The sequence below is a fragment of the Hyalella azteca genome, unplaced genomic scaffold (genome assembly GCF_000764305.2).
Source record: "Hyalella azteca isolate HAZT.00-mixed unplaced genomic scaffold, Hazt_2.0.2 contig5981, whole genome shotgun sequence".
NCBI lineage: Eukaryota > Metazoa > Arthropoda > Malacostraca > Amphipoda > Hyalellidae > Hyalella > Hyalella azteca.
The window spans coordinates 76,695-99,476 of NW_025936154.1; the positions used below are offsets into that span (position 1 = coordinate 76,695).

The 22,782-nt window shown below is 41.4% G+C and overlaps 1 protein-coding gene across 1 annotated transcript; it reads right to left on the bottom strand.

The window, feature by feature from the left end:
- Positions 1-988: 988 nt before the first annotated feature.
- On the bottom strand, positions 989-22,782 carry LOC108665652 (protein O-linked-mannose beta-1,2-N-acetylglucosaminyltransferase 1). Its single transcript, XM_018152428.2, has 17 exons — positions 22,390-22,782; positions 21,549-21,599; positions 19,821-19,897; positions 18,859-19,032; positions 18,300-18,393; positions 17,590-17,852; positions 16,617-16,722; positions 16,358-16,488; positions 16,052-16,122; positions 15,734-15,838; positions 15,397-15,558; positions 6,365-6,560; positions 5,277-5,473; positions 4,458-4,572; positions 3,426-3,503; positions 2,859-2,980; positions 989-1,985 (listed from the first exon to the last, which is right to left on the bottom strand). The coding sequence occupies exons 1-17, from the start codon at positions 22,739-22,741 to the stop codon at positions 1,829-1,831; spliced, it is 2,451 nt and encodes an 816-aa protein (XP_018007917.1). The 5' UTR covers positions 22,742-22,782; the 3' UTR covers positions 989-1,828.

The following is a 22,782-nucleotide window of genomic DNA, read 5'->3' on the forward strand; positions in this document are numbered from 1 at the left end:
CACATTTTCTTTAATTTTTTCGAAAAATTTACATGAGTAAAAGCCGTCTATTTTTCTGTTTTACATATGTGTACCAAGTTTCAAAGTGATCCGTCTGTAAATAACCGAGATAGTTTTTTACCCAGACGCTGTCTTGTCTATTCACGCTGTCTTGGTTCACAACCTTGCAGCCAATGACTGGCTCTACCAGCACACTTGGACCGCCTTCTTACTTTCTGCAGCCAATGAGGTTAGGTTAGGTCGCTCAGGTATGTTTTGGTTGGAGAAATGTTGCAATTTGTGTAGGTTAGGCTGGAAAAGGTTTGGCCAGATGCAGTATGGCCATGCTTACCTTTAGCAAGCTTATTTTGTGGCTGTGGAAATCCGACGCCAAGACTGAGCACTTGACTTCATAGGCTGTTATGTCCTCTAGCGTTTTTACCTACTGAAAGAAATATGAACTAGGTGTTTTCTTTGACAAAGCTGGCCTCCGGCATGCGTCCCCAAGCAGCGAAATGACAACTGATAGCCCTTTTGCCTGGCGAAACTGTGTCCGCATGACCGACGTATGAGCAATTTGGACATTCAAAAATTCTCGCACATTTATTTGAAGGTAGGGTAACATGGGGCAACGGGACCACTGCGGGTCATGGGCCCATAGCGGGTTTCCCGCTAAGTATGGCAGGTATTGGTCCGTGCGCTCTACCGCCGGTCGACAGTTTTCACACGTATCAATTAAAACTTATCAAATATTTAGTTTAAAAAAAGGGGTGAGAGCTCTGCCCCATGTTACCCTATGAGAATATCATCTGCCAAAGACACAAAGGTTTACGCATAGAAAAAAATGTATAACTATTCATAGGGTTGACTTTCAAACTGCAAAAAAAAAACAAGTCGACAAATAATCAAAACGCTCGTATTAAACAGGCTTCGTGGTGCAATGATTTGCATGTATGGAAACGTATCTGGGCAGGGAAAATTAAAAAAAAAAGTTTAATTGAAATTGTTTATTATCTTGTTATTACAACTTTTCTTTGTAAATAAACTCTGCTGACTACTAATTTAGAAATCACCGCTAAAATTAATAAGGAAAAGTGCGTTGATTTATATGTTTAAGTATAACCTACGATACCAATCGAGCAACAATAACGAACGATTTGAATTATTTTAAAAATGAATTTAAAGTTGAATTATTAAAATTTTTTAATTTGATCTAATTGAAAGTTGATTTTGTTTGCCGAAATTGTTTTAATCTTCAATTTGCAATATTCATCTTCTGTTGATGAACAAATTACAAATAGTTTTTTCTGTTGTTACAGAGCTATTCTCCTTATTCATGTGCAATCGTGTCTAGTTTGTAAATGCAGTTGAGCGCGGTACGTACCTGCCTACGTTGCTACGACGTTTCGAAATCGTCATTCAAGACTGGCGGAGCATAAAGGGAGGAGTGGTGGGGCAGGCTATTTACTACCACGTCCTCCTCATTCAGCTGGGCGCATTACGTCGAGCAGTTAACATTCCAGCATAAAATCTAGGCAGTGAATGAATAGCCATCTAAATTCAAGTAAGTGAATAGAATAAACATAAAGCTTTGCCAAAACAGTGTTCAGATTGAATGGGTTTACTACCGTTAGGAACTCTTCCGATAAAAAATTCACCACATTTCTAACTAAAACAATATTAAATATTTCCTAAAATTCATTTTAGGTCGTAATGCGTTCCCCTGTGGTTCTATTCAACCAGTATCCTTTGGCACTAGACCGCAATACTGCGCTCTATGGCTGGAGTGGCGCGCCTACCTGGTGTTGCTATACCACCTAGAGATTGACGCACCACTTTGAGGCTACGTCTACGCCAGGCCGTAATACGTTGCACTGTGGTTGGAGTAGCGCACCTCCCTGGTGTTGCTGTACCACCTAGCAAGTCTCCAGGCGCTGTCATACCGTGACACTTGCTCCATGGCGCCTGGACGATGTGGCGTCATCGTCGCGTTTTTAATGATCCCACTGACCAGGGTGGAAAATTTCACTAAATTTTAGCAATGTAAGAACAAAATTTCACGCTAATAACACAATATATATGTATAGATATATATATGATTTAAACTTACGTTATTTGTTGAAACGTGAGTTTCAACACAGTAAAAGCGTGAACATTTCTGTGAATTGGCGATTACCTAAGTAAAAATCGTTCATGGTGTAGAGGAGTGAAACCTGGACTGTTCTGAATGTCTTTTTAATAAATAATCTAGAATTATTTGCGATGTTGGCGGATTGACCCTGAAGTCCGGGTTAGTAGCCACTTAAAGCCTTATTCTGTCTGCGCCACCGCAAGGAACAGGGAACATTAATTACTGTGTACTTTATAATCGGATATTTTAAAGTAGGACCAGTGCAGTTGTCTTATTTCGTGATCTTGCAGTTAAGTGTGTGAAATTATAACTGTCCAAATTTGGGTGTTAAGCATTCTTGTTAAGCTTTATTATGTGTTTATGGCTTGCCCAATTTGTAAACATAGCCGTAATGTTCATCTCTCATGCAGGGAGACCTTCGAAGTCTAGACTAGACTTCGATTCTTGCACAATTGTTGTCATCTTTCGTTTTGAATGAAATCTTAATATTTGATCGTATTTGTTTCCTTAGTGTGATGAACTGCGAGAAGCGTGTCGAATCTGAAGGGTTATTGCGGAATAAGTTATGGTTTTTCATTACGCCCAGTCAATAAGGGCCCCGTAACAATGGTTCCGAAAATTTTCGCCCACAAAAATGTTACCACCAGTTTGAATGGCTACACAACAATATTTTAAACACACAAGTATATTACAAACATAGTGTATTACACATCCCGGTACATTACAAATACCAGTATTTTACTCATACCAGTATGGTGAGATGGGACAGGCCACGACGTATAGTGTGGTGTGTGGAGTGATGTCCGTGATGGTGTACTGCATCACACCTTCGTAGTTGTCAAAAGCGTGATCCGGGTAAGTGTGTAGGCACTGGGGAAAAACTTTTTCTGTAAATTTTACCCAAGTTATAGTTATATAAAAAGTATTTGTACAATTACATAATATGACTGAAAAGTTATTATTTTACTTACTAAAAGAATTTAGCCCGGAAGTTCTATCTATTCTATCCTTGCCCGTAGAATTTTTCTCTTCAAAAGTAATTTTAAAATCACGCACTTTATATAAGTTGTTAACCTTTTTTAATCAGAAATAACGATAATTAAATTAGTATTTCATACATGGAATATGAATAAATAATAATTGAACATGATTCGCCAATCGATTAATTATCATTGAACATAGTTTGATATTATATAAGTTACCTTGTCGAACTATTTTCGACAAGTTAGTATTATCAGTCGCAATTGTCTACATTTTTCATATTACCAACCAATAATATTATTGTATTATCGACAATATTGTCTCTATCACTAACCTTAGCCAGGAGAACGAGGGACGAATTGAGGTCGTTGTGCGAGTTGGCCTCCAGATGAATTATGACGGGACCGGGCCGCTGGGGAAATTTAACATTCACTAAGATTCATTGATTACTTAAATTGCTAAATTGCCAGGAATTATTTTACCAGGAATGAATGAAAATGATATCGAGTTTAACATATACTAAGATTCATTAATCACTTCTAGTGTTTATTTACCAGGAATTAATGATTATGATATCGAGTTTAACAAATACTAATATCTTTACATTTTTCGAATTGTTAATTTACCAGGAATTTAAAATATTATGGATTTTCTGTCATATTCTTCATTTTGCATTGCAATTCTCAATTTTAACAAAACATTTCCCTCCAAGCAAATGACGTAGAAACATCGTTGATTACGAATTGAATTCAGTAAACCACATTTATTCAACGCTATTTCAACGTTAGGTGTCTGGTGGGTTGGTAACAGCATAGTAGCAAACTGGAGACTCGTCTTATTAAACTATTTTTATTTGTTTGACCTAAGACTAAGAAGAAAATTATTAACAGAATTATTAAGCATTAGAGATATTTTCAAGAAGCTCGGAAAGTTCCGCATAAGCCATAATGTAATCTCTCTCATGTACAAATTCAGGAGCCAAAGATGGGTATATACTGTATTTCAACAGTATGATTATTCATAGCAAAATAATTTTTCATTTGAGTCATTTGAAAGCTTGCACTTGATGAAAATCAAGTGCAAATGATTTACCAAAATCAATATATTAATAAGCAGAGACTTTTCGGGATTTACATGTTTATTCAATTTAAAGGATTTGAATCCCGACCATGCCTGAGCATGCCACTTGATAATTCAAAATTTTTATATTTGAGTCTTTATAGAAAGTAGCTACTGTTTACTGGGATAAACTGCTGGAGCAAAAGAGATTGGAATCGGTCCATTTAATAATCTTTAGTAAAGCAAGTCAATGAATGATTGGAAGCTGTTAAGGCATTCACAGTGAACTTTTTTTAGCTCTAGTCACCAGTTCCTCCGGAATAGTTTCCACGAGGCAGGGGTTGAAGCCATTAGCCATTGAAAGGACTTTCGCCCTTCTGAGTTCACTCGAAAAATAATCAGCGTAGACGTTAGCTTGGAGTCTGAAATAAGTTTGAATATTTTGATCACAAACTAGAAAGGAATTTCGGGTTAGAAGAAAAAATGCATAAATATAGGCATATATGACAATTCAATTAAATAGGGCGTTATATTATAGTTCTGCAAGCTTATTACAAAAATTGCAGGCAAATTGGAAGATTCTTCAGTTAAAATAGTCAAATAAAGCCTACAGAACAATCTATATCTGTGGCAGTTTAATTGTCCAATTCCTTCAATCATAAAAATAATTTTTAATCTCCCTGTGGCTTCTAAACTAAGTGGACCTCTCAACTATATTGGTCTCTTGGCTATAGGCGTCTCTTATATGTGCATCTTTTGGCTATGTGCGTCTCTGAGCTATACATATATGTATGTCTCTGAACTTTGTGGGTATTTGAACAGAGCGCGTCCCTGAACGATGCCTATAATACAACCAAGTAATATCATTTTGTAGCTGAATTGAGCCGAAATATTTATTGGAAGCATGCAGTCAAGAGTATCTATAGCAGCCTTCTTTTTAGTTATTGATTCAAAATTCAGGTTTTTCTTTTAAATGTGTCCAAAAATATGGCAAGCCAAGAGTTCTCAAATAAATATTTTGTCGGACTTATTCAAGTCGAATGTCTTCCTTGTGGCACGTGGTTAAGTTAGGTTAGGTTAGGTTAGTTAAAAGATGGATAGCAAAAGAAAAATGAGACTAACATACAAGTGTAAATTTTTAAGCTTGACATCTGGGTCGTGGTTGTAGATCATATTGGAGAATATGAGGGCTTGGCTCCATCCATTGATGTGAGCTCCAGACGAACCAGAGTGGAAACTTCGGGACACTTCCGGGACCAGTGAATGCCGTCCCCGACGAAGACGCGGATGATGTAGCCTCCAATCCCAGTCCCAAGATGTGTCCTGTGAAATAATTTTTTGTTATGGAATTTCTTTGAAATTTTGTTTTTCGCGTGTGTTGCCAGTGGGAGAAGTATCCAAAAGCTCCTATTGTTGGATACGACTAAAAATGTCCACCAGAAACCCGACCTGTCGAAAATGCCGGGTTATCCCACGACGTGTAGGGAGATCAGGGGCCAGTTATAGTCGATCAACAGCAACATCATCCAAAAAAGTCACCTTGGTTTGAACGTGCCAGTGAAGTTTTCGCGGTGTTTTTTAGTTGTATTTTTCATTTTTGTTTCTCATTCTGTTTTGGACGCCTTTTCTCATTTCAACTTTCAATGACCGATTCTGAATAGTAGGTATAAAGTGCTGAGAAGGATGAATATTGCTACAAATTTGAAAAAGGAATCATCTAGAATTTTTATTTCGTTCGACAAAGGCAAAATCTTTTTGCATCGAAGCATGCATGATCGTGGTGTGCACAACCAGACGGATTATGGTTAGGAGTCTTGACTCTTGCGTTCGTTGTTGCACTGCCTGAAAACTATTGCATTATAATTGATCTCTGCATAATACATCTCCGCAAAACCCAACACTGTTCTTGTGCATCAAGCACCAGAACGAACTCCTTCGGGAAAAAAGTCTGGTTTGCAGCAGTTTTAAAAAAATCATACATTTTCAGACATTCACTGCCACTGCAAACCTTTCATAAACTTTTTTCTTGCTCATGGTTAGCACACTATTTTATAGCCTGCGTATTTCAATAAATTTTGGATTTTTCCACATCTTTATTGTGAAATCTCGCATATACAATCTTGTGCCCCAGGGACTGGCAAATTATTTTACCCAAGAAACCTTATTAAGCAGTTATGGCCGCATGAAGCCCAAACTCCGTGCTGTTCCACTCACCGAGTTGTCGACCCAAAAATGAAGGATTTCTTGAGCGTATTCCCTTGTAACCATCCAGCCGAACTGGGGGAACATTTGTGAGCGCCTGACACGCGTGGCGTCAGCGGCGACCGTGGGGCAGCTGTTGAGGGAGAAGCTGTTCACGACGTAGAGTGTGGCGTCAGCGTCCAGCAGCCACGCCGTCTGGTGGAAGTAGCTGCAAATGAAAATAAAATAACGTAGTGTGGCGTCAGCGTCCAGCAGCCATGTCATCAAGTGCATAGTTTTTAAAAGGTGTGTGTGTGTGTGTGTTGGGTACGCAGCCGTGCACCACCAAATATGTGCACCAATCAACCATGCAAGGAACGTCTAGCATATTTCCGGATGACCACAAATCAGCCGTGGATTAAACCATCCGTCGGTAACTAGCCCGTGATATCATCTTGCTTTAAATATTAAGAGCTTTGCGCCACCACATTCTGAAGCGAATAGCCCAGAGAGTAATGGTTGTCCACCATTGAACGTTGCATCGAACCATCACTTCATACCCTGACTATCTCGAACTGTAACTTGCGGACAACGGACTGAGACCAACCAGCCCTGCTCGCCAGTGAAACTGCATGCATCCTGCCGTGCACCACCATACGGTAACTTTTAGCTCACAACATTGGGGTTAGGCTTCCGAAAGCATAGTTCTGTTCCAAAATCCATCGTCCTTCGACGAGCGACTTCCCCAGCTTCGCTAAATTACTTAACTTTTAGCTCACAGCATCTGGGGTTAGGTTTCAGATAGCATAGTTCTGCTCCAAAATTTATCGTCGTACGACGCGTGACCGTTCGACCGTAGGCTGATTCGACACACGGGACAGATACGGACGGCTCCGGCACGCTCCGTCCGGGTGGTGTAAATTTTTTTCACGTATTGGTATACGATGCTGGGCCATTCTACGTCAGGCCATTTTCCTGTGGGCTTAATGGCCTAATTCAATGGATGTGATCTGTCAGGCGGCTTGCGGCTGATAATGATACACTCAAAAAGTATTATTGGCTACGTTCTTGAGGGAAGGGATCAAGGGGCCAGCTAGTCCAAGGGGCCAGCTAGTCCAAGCTTCTGACTATGTGTTTTCCCATCATCGCACTACCTAAACATTTTCTGTAATAGCCAAACAAATCTAACCGGATCTAACCTAGCCTTATTGGCTGCTGTAAGCTGGAGAAGAGGAGAAAGTAACGATGTGGAGCGGGTTATTGGCTGCAAGAAGGTGGAGGGGTAACGTGATTGGCTTGAGCAGCGACTGTGGTTTTGCGTCGATTTACCTTTACGCAGTTCGGATATACTTTTGGCTTTCGGTGTTTCTATAGAGCTTGATGTGCGATTTCGTAGCTATGATGCTCTGTGTATGTTTAGGCTGAGCGTTGGCTCCAGGGCTAGTTTTAGTGTACAGTGTAGCCAACTGATGCGCCTAATATGTGGGAAATGATCGAAACATCGTTGAGTGCAGTATCAGCCTTTAGAAATCTCGAAATAAGGTGTGATTTCTAATCTTTCTAAGAAATTTTTAAGGAATAATCTACCATGATAGAGAATAGAGTTATGTTACGTTTACCATAAAGAACTTGCAGCCATTTGTCCAGAAACAATGGTCACGCATACGATCGTTATGATGAAAAAGTTCGCCAGTCTTTGGTGTTCAAAAATTTTTGAAGCAAAACATTTTACCAGAAATAAATAACCGAATAAAGATGCAGTAGGCGTTGTTTGTTCTCACACATCTTGAAATTTTATAGAATGTAATAGAAGTGTCGGCCTTGAAGAAATAGGCCCACGGCCTGTTGCCGATTCTTGAACTTTTCGTGACTTGATTCACAAGGGATCCGGCCTTTGGAACCCGATCTTTCCATAACTGACGCTTGATTGAGATAGCTGCTGGACTTATTGCCTGGTCCGTAATTTGCTAGGCATTTTAAGACTGAACATATACTCCTGCATTGCTTTTTCTAGTCTGTTTTTGAAGGCGTTCATACTCGGAGGGCCAACGATGCTATCAGAGAGGCTGTTCCACATGTCGGTGACTCGAAGCGAGAAAAAATGTTGTCGTATGGATGTGCTACAACGCAGTTTTTTAGTTTATAGCCGTGGCCCCTAGTGTTGGTTCTTGTTTCAAATTCTAGTAATCCTTCTGGGACCTTGTATAAGCCATGAGTATACTTCTATGCTTCAATGAGGTCACCACGCAGACGTCGATAACTGAGGCTTTGAAGCTTCATAATCTTTCCTCATAGGACTTGCCTTTCAAGCCCGGAACTATCCTTGTTGCGCGTCTTTGAACACTCTCTATTTGATTTTTGTCTTTTTTCAAATTTCGGTGACCTCACGACATTTCCAAACTCTAGGTTCAGGCGCACGACAGCAACAAACAACTGTTTCATCGCTTCTGCATCTAGGAACTCGAAAGAGCGTCTGATCAGTCCAAGTCGTTTATTGGCTTTATTAACTTGACCTTCAATATGCTTAGAAAATTTCAACTCATAGTCGATATTAACTCTTAAATTTTTTTCATTGTCGACTACGACATCATCACTCTGTCGTTGCAACTGTCTTCTCATACTGTAATCTTGCTGTTCATTATTCTTGCCAAAGTGGATAACCATACATTTGTCAGCGTTAAAACGCATCTGTCACTTATCAGCCCAGTCAACCAGCCTGTCAAGATCACCTTGCAACTGTACTTTTTGCGACGTATTATTCACTGTATTATAAATTTTTGTGTCGTCAGCATACATCGAGCAAACGCTAGACACAGCTTCTGGCAGATCGTTTATCAACGCAACGAATTGAATAGGCCCAAGAACGCTTCCTTGTGGCACGCCGCTGCGCACTGAAGCCCAGTCTGATACGGACTCGTTAATACTGACACGTTGTCGCCTCCCTATTAGAAAATCTCTGATCCATTTGAGTACATTACTCTCATCCCAACGACTTCAATTTACGCAACTGCCGCTCATGTGGGACACTGTCAAAATGCCTTGGCAAAATCAACGTACACTGCATCTACTGGCTCCTTTTCGTCCAGCAGGCGGGTCCATTCGTTTAGAGCAGATTAGAGGTTAGTGGTGCAGGATCTCCCGGCAATAAAGTCATGTTGACAGTCTGATAGGAGATTTTTAGCAGTCAAATGATCTATCAATCGATCCCTCGCAACAGATTCCACTTCCTTGCTAACGACACTTGTCAAAGTGACAGGGCGATCGTTCCCCGGGCAGCTTATGCCACCTTTTTCAAATTGTGGTGTCACTTGCGCTTATTTCCAGTCAGCCGGCAAGATCCCTTCGTTCAAAGTTTTTCGAAAAAATGACGTCAGAGGGCCGGCTAGGACAGTTGCTAACTCTTTGAGTAATCTGGGGTGGAAGCCGTCTGGTCCACATGAGTTGTTTGGATTTACAGCGATAAGGCGCTTGAGAACCTCTTCTTCTTGTATTTCAAAAAAATTTAGAGCCGACTGGGCGCTCTTCAATAGCTGGAATACTGTTCGAGTCCTCTTCAGTGAATACGCTACTGAAAAAATAATTAAGTTCTTTAGCCTAACCCTCATCAGATGATTTCTTTCGTTGATCTACTTTCAAATCAGAAATACCGTCCTTCATCTAGCACTTCGAGCTAGCGTACAGAGGAAGGCTTTCGGGTTCTTTCTTGCATTTTTAGCAATACTTTTTTCGAGGGTTTTTACTGCGGTGCGAACGCTTTCTTTAGCTTGAATTCGAGCTCATGCGTATAGGTTATAGTCAGCATCGCTACGGGTCTGTAAATAACGCTGGCAAGATTTCTTCTTTGTTTTCAGCTTAGCTAAAATTGTACTGTTCATCCACCGAGTTTTTGTGGCTCCACCAAGCTTAATTTTAGGTACACGCGCATCAACTGCAGACATAACCGTGTCCTTGAGAAATGACCATGACTCAGCCACATTCATGTCCTTAATACAGTTCGAAATATTCACTACATTCACTGCTTCACGGAGTTTATCATAGTCACCTTTCGCAAAATTCAAACGCTTACGCTTCCGAGGCGTCTTTTCTGTACAACACTTAAGTCTGAAAAACAATGATTGATGATGGCTTTTGCCCAACGGAGCCTCGTGACGAAGCTCGTCTAACATTGATTCATCACTAGTAAACACCAGGTCTAGAATATCGGGAGTCTGTTTACTTCTATAATGGGTTGGTTTGGTAACGTGCTGGACTAGGAAGGAGTCTCTTACTGACTCCATGAACAAGGATGCTGGGTGATTCTCTTCCCTTGGAGAAGATCCATCTATCCAGTCTAGCTCTGGATGATTAAAATCACCAACGATTAACGTGTGTGACCTACGGAAAGTAGTGCTCGGTAAAAGACTGTTTAATACTTTATCGTTGCATAGCTATCGATCTATGCGTAGCTATCGTATACCGACCGCCTGACTGCCCGCCAGAAAAATTCAATGAAACTCTCGATAGAATGGAAACAGAGGTGACCAGCTTAGGTGAACCTTCCCCAAATATTGTGGTTGCGGGAGATTTTAACCTACCACACATACGATGGCCAAACTTGGACTGTCTAGAACGGCGCAGAAATCAAACCAGAAACCAGGCAACCCAACTACTTCGATTCGCTAGGGAGTACTTGCTAAGCCAACAGGTTCTGGTGCCAACAAGAGAACAACATAATATCCTGGATCTATTCTTCACCAGCAATGAAGAACTGGTTGCTGATATTCGTGTTGAGGAGGCCACACTGTCTGACCATTGACTAGTGGTGGTCAAGACAACACTTGAGAGGGGAACCCAGCCAAGAACTACACCTCGAGAGGGGCTAGCTGGGCTAAATTTTCATCATCGAAGAACAGACTGGGAGGCTATTGGGAACGAACTCCTCGAAATTGACTGGAGATCTAAGTTCCTGGAATTAAACGTCGAAGCAATGTACAACAAACTGTGCGAAGTATTACTACAGGTATGCGTGCGTTACACGTCTGAAATAACGACCCCTAAACGCTACCTAATTCCGAGGGACAGACGGATCCTCATGAGAAAACGAGCGAGCTTGAACAGCCAGATAACGGCTGCCTCCAGGAAAATAGAGGCGGAGCTGGAACATCTAAAGGTTAAAAATTAAGGAAACTGAACGACAGTTGCAGGACTCACACGAGGCCGAGCAACAAATTGCAGAGGCGCAAGCGGTGTCTGCCATTCGAGAGAATCCCAAATATTTCTACAAATATGCCCGGTCAAAGGCAAAAATCAGAGCCTCAGTGGGGCCTCTGAAAAATAACGATGTCCTTGTTGGAGACGACAAGGGCATGTGCGAACTTCTGGGAGCTAATTTGAAAAGTATTCAGCGAACCCCGATACTCAAGGCAGGAGAACGAAATTGGAGTCATTCAAGAACTTCCAGGGGATCGGGAGCTCGTGAACATTGAGTTTGAATTATCTACGTATTCGGCTCCCGGGCCAGATGCCCTGCAGTATTACTGAAAAAATGTGTCGTTGCACTAAAGGTCCCTCTGACTTTGCTCTGGAAAACATTATTGAGAGAAGGAAATGTTCCAAGTGATCTAAAATTAGGGCTAGTTACCCCTATCTACAAAGGAGGCGCAAGAGACAAACCCCAAAATTACAGGCCGGTTACATTAACATCACACGTAATCAAAGTATTTGAGAAGGTTGTTGTCAGAAGGTTGGTGCAGTACATGGATGAAGCTGATATTTTCAGCAAAAGGCAACACGGTTTTAGACGAAATCGTTCCTGTTTGTCTCAGTTACTGGAGCATCACCATCAAATCCTGGCCATGCTGGAGTAGGAGGCCGGGGTGGACGTGGTGTATTTGGACTTCGCGAAAGCGTTTGACTAAGTCGACCATGGAGTGCTCTTCAGAAAATTAAGACTGCTGGGAGTCGGAGGTGAATAATATTGCTGGCATGGACCCACAGCTTCCTAACAGAAAGACTACAAGCTGTAGTTGTTGGAGGCTCGAGATCGAGCGTGGCTGTGAAGAGGGGAGTACCACAGGGAACGGTACTCGGCCCAATCCTCTTCCTCATTCACATCGCCGACATAGATGTGGCAGTGAACCACGCCATTTCATCGTCATTCGCGGACGACACCAGGATATTAATGACCATCACGGACAGGACGGACAGTGAGAGGGTTCAAGAAGACCTCTCTGCAATATATGACTGGGCCTTAGTGAACAACATGCAGTTCAACACGTCCAAGTTTGAGGTGGTGAGGTACAGAGGACCCGGAAGAGCTGGAATGGATCACGGCTACCTGGCACCTGACAACTCGGAAATCGAAGAGAAGCGGCTCGTTCGCGATCTAGGGGTGTTGATGAACAATCAGGTCAATTTTGGTGATCACATACCGGCAATAACCGCAAAAGGTAGACGACAGACGGGGTGGATCTGGCGGACGTTCAGAACGAGAGAAGCGGAACCGATGATCACACTCTTCAGAGCCATTGTAATACCTATCCTTGAATATTGCTGCCAGCTCTGGACTCCGTTCACACTAGGCGCAATACGGCAACTGGCAGGAGTCCAACGAACCTTTACTTCCAGGATCAGAGGGATGGCGAAGTTTAACTACTGGGAGAGGTTACAGCGACTGGGTCTGTACTCACTGCAGAGGAGATGGGATAGGTATGTCATTCTGTACACATGGAAAATGATAACCGGAATGGTGCCAAACTTCGAGAGCGAGACCTTCAGGATAATGACATATCACAACGAGAGAAGGGGGAGACTGTGCAAGATCCCCCCCTACGTAACAGATCCGCAGTCAGATTTCAATCCCTGCGAGAAGGATCACTTTCCGTGGCAGGGCAAAGGCTGTTCAACGCCCTAACAAGGGATCTAAGAGAGGGGGAGTTCACCCTGGAGACCTTCAAGAGACAACTGGGCGTGTTCCTGGCACAATCCCAGATCGACCTCCCCTGCAACACTACCAGCGGCGAGAAGCAAGCAACAGCATCGCGCATCAGGTGGCCCAAATGAGGGCGGATGAACGATAATCAGAGGCGTCGTTTCATCCTGGCCTGGGACTGCTATGTCCCAAACAAATACCAAGAAGAACTGTTTGGTGATCTATAAACGGCGCCTATGAGGTGGCTATCTTTGCCTTTGAGAGAAAGTTTGCACCACACTGATTCTCTAGCTGATTGATGTTCTGCAGATAACTAGACTTGTTGGGCCCCATAAGAGGTTTTAACCCATAAAGCTACACCTCTACTGCACTGCTCTTCATTTGAGTTATGAAAACAATCAAAACCTGGCAATTGAAAATCAACAGGTACAATTTTCCCTCCGTGATTTTTAGGGAGTGTTTCTGTAATACAAATAATGTCTATGCCCTTGTTTTCGATCACAGTTATTAGTTCACTTATTTTATTCAAAACGGAATCCGAGTCCGAGTAAAAACATTTTAAAGCTTTTTGTGCACTTTAACTTTGATGCACGCGTTTACTTCTTACATTATTTACAGGCCTGGATCTATGGACATGACTTCTTACTTGTCTTCCAGCTCCGCTGACTGACCGTGTGCGGCCGGTGTTGTCTTGACATCGTGAAAATGGTTGACCTGAGTCCCCATGCTTTTCCGCCTGAGTCTCTCCTGCCATTTCTTGCGAAAAATTTCTCTCTCTAAAGGGGTAGCATTCTTCTTAACAAAGACTGAATTAAATTCTGTGAATTCACTTAGTTTTCTCGCAGCCTTAAGCACATGTCCGACCTGGGCTGCATCCTGCAGTTACTAGCAGCGGTCTACAGGTGGTAGCGTCTTTCGATCGCAGCCTCTTGCATGCTGTTATATTCACAACGACGTTAAGTGACTTGGCACAGCAATCAGTAATAAACTCAGCATCCGGAGCATTGCTTTCGGGAACGTTAAACCAAACAAGGTTTAAGTCTTCTTCTCTCTCTCTCTCTAACCAGCAGTTCACGAGTGCTCTCGCTGTCGAAATCAGAGATGACTCTTTGCGGCCTTTACCATCTGTGTTATCGCTATTTTCTGTTTTGTGCAGATGAGATTTCATTTCCACCAGCTCGTTTCGTAACTAGTGTAATTCGCTACGCAACAAGCTCAATTCTTTCTTGTGGTTCTCCATTTCGGCTCTCTTTCTCAACTCTTGCTTGTTGGTTTCTTCCATTTCAGCCTTAAAGACAGAAAACATAGAAGAGCACTTCTCTTCCACCATCTTTTCGTTTTTTACAGCGCTAAGTGCAAGTTGCTGGCAGTCCTGGTAATACCAGTGTACTGACTTGTTTTTGCGAACAACCGAGCAGTCTCTCTTGCTCAATTTTGCACAATTGTTGCAGCTGATACCCCCGCAACGATCACAGGCCACTGTAGCGTCATTGACGTCAAGCGATACCAGCTTGCAAAATTTACAAATTTCCCCTGGCTCACCTTGCGATTTTATCTTCGCATTCGGTTTAACAGGACTGGAGGCCTTTTCAATTAATCTTTTTCCTCTTTAACCAGCCATCATGAAATGCAAGAGCTAAAAAACACAAGTTAAAAACTGAATCAAGTTGAGTAAAAATTGTAAAGTTTCCAAAATGCTGTAAAAACTCGGTTACAGACTTGAGAATAAGCGGCTTTCAGAAAGCGGCGATGTTAGCGGCCGTAGAGGTGTTCAGGTAGATGTGAGCGTGCACATGAAACAAAGGCTGTATTGTTCTATGCTGGCGAGGCAGTGCACGTTGCCCTCGCTTGCTAGCGACCTTCGCTGATTCTAAAGCTCGCGTTATTTAAGATGAAAACACTTTTACTATATGTTTCTTTTTTCTATTCGCACTCTCTTTTACTGACTTCAGTGAAAATTCAGTCATTCACTGACACTGATCATAGAAAAAATGCAAAAAGAGTTCCGAAAACGGCTCAGTGAGAGTTAAAAGTTGAAAATCTGGGACCAAAGGAATCAAGATCTGTGCAAAGGAATCAAGATTTGTCCACGATGGCACAATGGTTGATAACATTTCATTCTGAATAACGTGTATATATCTTATTATGAACTAACCTTATGAAGTCAGGCGAGACGATGAGGTCGTCCTCTAAGATGATGACTTTAGAGGCGTTGCGGAAGGTCGAGAAGGCCGTGAACAAAGAAAATCTGAAGTGCGCGTTGAGGGGAGTGCTGGTACCGGCGTCTCCCTCGTGACGGTGCTCGATTACCGGCAAGCTGGGAATTTAAATGCAATTGGTGAGAGAATAATTATACCATATCACAGCTTTGTTAATCCTCACATAAGAGCAGAGGAAGTATCAGGCCAATAAAAATTTACTTGGAAAGAAATAGTAGTGGTGATAGATTTATTATTATTTCATGAATTTTAAAGTATTATTGAGCTTCTGACCCGAAGATCGCGGCCAGCTGTGCCGTCTCTTCCTGATGACCATCGATGAGGACCAAAATATCGGTTTGAGCAGCACCCGTAGCCAGTAGGAGACTTATCAGCTGCCTATATTACACATTAATTAAGTGATCAGCACTCATGTATAATTATTTGTTTCAATTGATCGCAATCAAGCTCATACAAATCTTGAAGATCACAGGTAACAATAGTTTTTCAATGGAATACAGAGGCCGAGTTACCATTGCTGTCCGATGGTCAGATTCTGTCAGATCAAGAATTAAGGATTTCCTAAACTGTTTCTTTTTGTTCGGGACTTACCGGTAAAAAAAGTGACACTTGGTGGCGGTGAGCATCGCGATAGGGATGATCTCCGACATGGGGATGAAGTTCTTTTGAAGACAAGGTCTTCGTTAGCATCAATGTTACACAATTTGCAAACTGTAATTTAGCTAATAGTTTTTATTTTGAATGTCATGATATATTCTAGACATCTTGACACCTAATGGCGATTTATCGATTGATAAAGAATTTTTTAATTTATTACGAAGTTCAGTGCGGTATGGTCATGTTGAATAGTAACAAAGTAAAATAAGCATGACACGTCTTTCTTAAGTCAAAAATCACCGATGACCGCCGCAGTCGCTGGGGGTCCAAAGGGTCCTTACAGCGGCACAAAGTTCCGTACCCTTCGTAGCGGCGACAAAACTGCGCCTGCTTCTGTCGCCTGGGGTCTCGGTGCCAGTCACATTCTGTTCCTGTATAAGTTATTCACTGCAGATCTCGTTCTGTAGGTAATCATCGATGATTACGTTATTGTAAGAGTTACTCATCATTCTGGTAAGAGAAAATTTTTATTGGATAATTAACCACAATGGATTCTCACCTCGGCCCTTGGCTATGAGCACTGAAACATCAATGCTGGATTGTTTGTTCTTATAACCTTTGAAGACCACTGCTGTTTCCAGATAGACACGCGCCGCAAACTCCTCCTGCTCAAGACTATAAAATTTAACACTAGAATCATTATGAAAACTTTGCTGGGACGGGGCGCGTGCCGGAGGCCAGATTGGCCACACTTCACATATTGTTCATATTTCTTTCCGTAGGCAAGAACGCTAGAGGGCATGACAGCCTATGAAGTCAAATGCTCAAAGCCATAGCGCCGGATGTCCACAGCCACAAAATTAGCTTGCTAAAAGTGAGTATGGCCATACTTCATCTGGCCAAACCTCTTCATGCCTAACCTACAAAAGTTGCAACATTTCTCCACCGAAAACAAACCTGAGCAGACCTAACCTAACCTGTTTGGCTGCAGGAAGTTAGAAAGGCTGTCTACGAGTGCTGGTAGAGCCAGTCATTGGCTGCAAGAAGGTTGTGAGCCGTAACAGCGTGAATAGGTTAGGCCAGAAGAGGTTAGGCCAGATCAGGAACTGCCTGCTTATGAGCTAGCATGCTTAAGCATTGGCTGAAAACCTAGGGCGCTATTATCTATTGGCAGTGTGTCACTTGTCTGGATTACGGAGTTCAAGCGTAGTCTGCGGCTTTTAGGTCTGAGGCTGAGTTAAGTTAATGCATGATGAAGCTGGGCCTTGGCTCCAGGTCTTATTTAAGAGTAAAATTTGTGGCCTACGGCTGCGCCCCCGCTGGAACCTGGTACCCACGGCAAATTTTCATGTGATGAATATCATTAGGTGATGAAAAGCATAAACTTACCTGTACAATATTATTCAGCTGAGTAAATTTTTTATATATTGAACAAGTTTGTACGTGAGTTTCTTTAATTTACATGAGTGATTCTTCTCCCCAATAGCTTTGATCGTATGTTCAAAATAGCTAGTAGTTATAAATTAAAGCACCTCAGCATTTTGTGGTGGCCAGTTTTCGGGAACAACACTGATGAGTATAGACGGGTCGTCAGTGTCAACGTATCCAGTGTATCCCAAAAGTAGATTTTCACCATTTTGCAGCTTTTTCTTCACTTCTCTCCCATCCGGTGTGAGCACCAGTGCCTCGTAAGGTTTTTTAGATCTCTTTGCGTACTCAGCTCTAGCTCGTTGTCTCAGTTGTGCGTTGTCGATGAGGTATGGAGACGAGTCGATACCCTGCGCCAAATCAGCACCTGGATGAATAGGTAGGAGCTGAGGTATGGAGACGAGCCCACATCTTGCGCCACGCCAGCATCTGGATGGATACTTGAATAGGTAGGAGATGAGATATGGAGTCGAACCAATCCCTTGCGCCACGCCAGCGCCTGGATGAATTCTTGAAAAGATAGGAGATGAGGTATAGAGACGAGTCTATCCCCTGAGCAAAGAGGTATTAAGAGCCATCGACGATTTTTCTGAGGGAAACTTTATTCCATGGGCCGTGCTATCAAAACTTGCTTATGTACATATAGAGGATGATTTCTCGTATGTGATTCGTGGGTTGTCTTGGGAAACCGTCAGTAGCTGGCTGACGGTGTTACAGACTCTGATTGATTTTGACATTACGGCACCAGGTACACCAAGGAATTTCCTCAATAAGCATGGCGTAATTAAGTTATGCGCTGGAAAAACAAGTTCACCTAACTTGAGGGCTCCTCCCACGGTGTCGCCCCTCATCCCCAGGTGCTGCAGCAGCATGCGCTCTGTATTCCTCAGGAAGTCCCCGGCAGTGAACTGAATAAAGCATAACATTAATTACCAAACGATTATCCAGTTCCCGTTAGTAATGTTAATAGGCACGAAAATTCTACCTGAAAAATACGTAACTTGCATCACTATCATGACCAAGGAAGTCAGGCCTCAGGCAGTCTAAATTTGAGGGTATGACCGAATTGATCATTCGGTCATACTTCAAATTCGGCCAAAACACTCACCATCATGACCAAGACGACCAGAGCCCCGTGCAGCAAATGGGTCAGAGTCTGGCCCAGCAGTTCAATCTCCGCGGGTTGACCAACACACTCACCATCATGACCAAGACGACCAGAGCCCAGGGCTGCAGGTTGGTCAGGGTTTGGCCAAGCAGTTGAGTCTCCGCGGGTTGACCAACACACTCACGACCATGCAGAGCCCCGTGCAGCAAATGGGTCAGAGTCTGGCCCAGCAGTTCAGTCTCCGCGGGTTGACCAACACACTCACCATCATGACCAATACTACCAGAGCCCCGGGTTGCAGGTTCGTCAGGGTTTGGCCAAGCAGTTCAGTCTCCGCGGGTTGTCGAGTACGGAAGTCGCGACGAAGCATCACTTCTCCGTCGCCTGACAGCGCCAGCGCGTGCACGCCGTCCGTAGCCTCGCCCACCGCACTGTACACCTGACATATTATTTCTACATTAGCACTTGTTCGTATGCAACCCACTGAAGATATACCAATTGAACCGTCTCAAAGGCACAAATTACGATATCCGCTGAAGCGTGTTCAATTAATGTCTTTATTTAAATAACTTTTATTTTTGATTCAAACCTTCCCTCATTTTTTTTCAATCTTTTCCTCGTTTCCCTAAAGGTTTTTCCTGTTTTCTAACCAATAAGAAATTTGATCTTGCAATTGATTATTACAAGCTCAATTTAAAAGACCCGACTAAGTTTTTTTATGTTCTATCGGTCGATCATATGTTCTATGAGGATCATATGTTCTATGTAAAATGTGGGTTTGAAGACATTTATTTTGAATAAGTAAGTTTTGTTTCTACTAACGGGATTACGGGATAAAATTTAGTTTACAAACTTGCTGTAATTATCAAGCCCGGCCAATACTGGGCTAACATGAAAATAAATACACGAGATTGACATAAAAAATAATTCGATAAAATATAAATTTTCTTGATTAATGATTAAAATAAGTTAGTTGAAAATAAATTTAGTTCAAAATAAAATAAATTTAAGGAATTGCGAACCGACAGACTTGTTACTCATACAGCTGTGCCTAAGATGAATATTCTGAAATCCTGAATACCCAAAGAGAATTAATCTTTCTAAATCAACGTGTTATTTGCAGCGTTCAACTTCCCATAATATTTTTGTAATTATTATCGTTTATTGTTCTAATGATTGCTAATTAATTGCGATTGAAAATTTCACATAACCATGTAATTAACTGACCAGTTTCTCGTCCACAAGAACCTTGAGGTTGTCCTTCGCTCCCAAAACTTGGACTTCGAAAACCCCAGCTCTTCGTTCTGAAAAATTGAATAGAAAACCATTCGTTTGGAGCATTATTCTAAAATGGTATTTCTTTCTAGTCACTTTCAGTAAAATATGTACATTCTGCCTTAACACAGCTCAAACCTGAAGTTATCTTTGCGTTTTGGTTAAGGTAACTTGGTACATTTGTATTTAGAGACCACTGTGCTTGTAGAGTAATAGAGCTTTTACGGATTTGGATTTAAGACCAGTTCGATTTCAGTATATGCAAAATTCACGCAAATCTTTCTCACGGCTCCAATTTAATTGCAATTCCAATGCAAGAAAAACTCTTTGAAATTTACACTGCACCTATCGTTTTGTCGCTTCCTGCCTCATTCATTCTAAAGACCGTTTTTTTAATCTAGAGAAAATAATCATTCCAGATCATATCGGAACATAACAGTAACTTTTGTCGCTCTCCCGTCTCGAAAATTCGTCAGTCTTCTGATGTCCATCACCTGTGCCAGTCGATGCTCGCAGTTGGTGACGTTTCGACCTTGGCTGCATTTGACTCTACTTTTTACGCCGTGGCGGTATTTGACTCTACTTTGTACGCCGTGGCGGCATTTGACTCTGCTTTGTACGCCACTTGACTACTTTGTACGCCGTGGCGGCATTTGACTCTACTTTGTATGTCTACTTTGTACGCCACTTTACTCAACTTGTACGCCTCTCCACAAAGCCTTCCCTCCCGCCCTCCTCCACTCAGCTGCGGAAGATCTCGACCGCTGGTCTCGCCCATTCATCTGAGCAATGTGTGGACTACAGACGTGGCTATAGTGGGTGGCTTGGCGACTAGGATGCATTGTCTTCCTAGCATTTCCATACGCTGTAAATTTTGCCAGTCAAAATAGTTTTCTCGAGTTTTGACTAATTTTTAAATAAGATTACGGAACCTTTTTTTTTCATTAAAATCTGTATATTCAATTCTGGAGCCCGAGAGACTGATTTCTTGGGTAAGATTACGACAGTTGCTGATTAGTTAGATTATAATTGTTAGCTTTATTTTAGCGATAGCCATTCAAGCTGAATTATAGAATTTTACTATTATCTCCTGCTCAAATTTGTCACTAATTTTAGGTACTGTGGTCTCTTGAAGCTTGACTGGGAACTTATGGGAGCACCTAACCTCAGCTTGCCTACAGTGGCAGGAGTCTCCACCTGCGCTACATTGGTAAGGCAGGCTGAAATATGATGACGTTCGTCATAAATTCAATGCGACTTCGCATGTTATTGCGTTCAATAAACCCTCCTTTGACTGATTACTTTCTCAATCCCTGCCAGATTTTTTCTTCAAGAAGAGCTTTACTAAGTACTAGAACCTAATGCGAGTTTTGAAAAATTTCGTAGTAATTTTAACCACTTACCTGCAGGTAAAATGGTGAAAATATAGTTATTTTCTTTGCATCTGATCCTAATATCTCTAAAACTATTATTGAATTAACGATTGGTTTTGATTACAGTTCCGCTCGTGAGCGGTTAAAACGTTGATCTTAATTCAGCCAATTACAATTAATTATTCGCGAGAAATCCGTATAACGGTTCAACTTATTAAACCTCTTAACAGTTAGTTGATGAAGAAAAGTTTTATTTAAAAATGATCAAAGTATATGTTGTAAATTATCTACAGACTGCGGCGCTCACCAAGCAAACGTTTTTCTTCCGCTGGCTCCAGAGGTCTCAGGAAGCGGTCCGCTGGAATAAACGTAAAATTATTATTATTAATTAATTATTACCTCAAAATAAATTAATAAATAAAAAAAAATTCGACAACGACGTGCTGCGGAAAATAAAATTTATAGTTTTGTCTAGGTATGTAATTTTGATGGGTGTTGTTCCGGTAAAATAAGATCTGTTGAAATGTCCTAATTTTCGTATGGTAATGTGGTTACATATACATCGAAATCAGATAATTTTGCCGATTTTTTCTATGAGAATACAATCCAATTGGTAGTTATGCTGGAAAAAATATAGATTTCTATAATTTTAAATCTGTTCAGGGACTGAAAATAAATGTTTTCATGTTAATATTCTATGTTTGACAACGTACATTTTAAATTTTTTTTCAGTCAGTACCATATTTCACCAATCAATATCTGCGTTTCTTGGGATAGAAAATATTTGAGACTCTCTCTAGCAAATAATCCTCTCAGCTAGCATAATAATTCTACTTGGAAATGAATCCTAATTGAAAAACTAACTTTTAATATAAATTTGATCATTGAGTAAAAAATCAGGGACTGCTCATTTGTATTCTTTATTCAGTCGTAGTTTTAGAACCGAATTTGTATTCCTCGATGCAAGTTAGTCTTCACAAGCCTCAAGATTCCGGGGGAAATCTAAAAAATATCAGGTATCGTTAATATCCCGACACAGTATGTATTTAAGAAGCGCGATTGCTTTGCTCCTGCAGTGTATTACAATATAACTACACAAATAATCAAAATGCTCCTAAATGTATAACATTATATAAATGACATCTCACCGTACAGTTTACGCCAGTGGTCCGGCAAGACGCTCTTCTTGGGCTCATGTCGTAATGTGTTCCTTATGTTTTTATTTATATTGTTATTTAAATGGCTATATATGTTGTCGAGGTAACTTCTGTTTTTTATTTTGAAGTGATTGTTGTTGATATTTCTTATGAAATTGAACGCAATATTACTATTAGTATCATGTTTATTTGCATAAGTCTGTTGTTCTATCAGATTATCTTCATCTTTCTCTATAAACGATGGTTTGTGGTTCATCGTCGTTGTTCTTCTCATTGTAAGCGACAGGCAAACGAAATGTTTCAACGTAACGTAGAGAAAAAAATATGTATGATGCACCCTCATTTTCTTACAGGTACGTTCACAATGCTAACTTAAATTGGTTT

What these genes read in the sequence shown, in the direction of transcription:
- LOC108665652 (XM_018152428.2), bottom strand. Translation starts at nt 22,741, where the DNA reads ATGAGGGTGCATCATACATATTTTTTTCTCTACGTTACGTTGAAACAT. An exon ending in CCACTGGCGTAAACTGTACG is followed by an intron (nt 21,600 to 22,389) that starts GTGAGATGTCAT and finishes CGTTTATTCCAG; the next exon opens with CGGACCGCTTCCTGAGACCT. An exon ending in TGGTAGTATTGGTCATGATG is followed by an intron (nt 18,394 to 18,858) that starts GTGAGTGTGTTG and finishes TGCTTTATTCAG; the next exon opens with TTCACTGCCGGGGACTTCCT.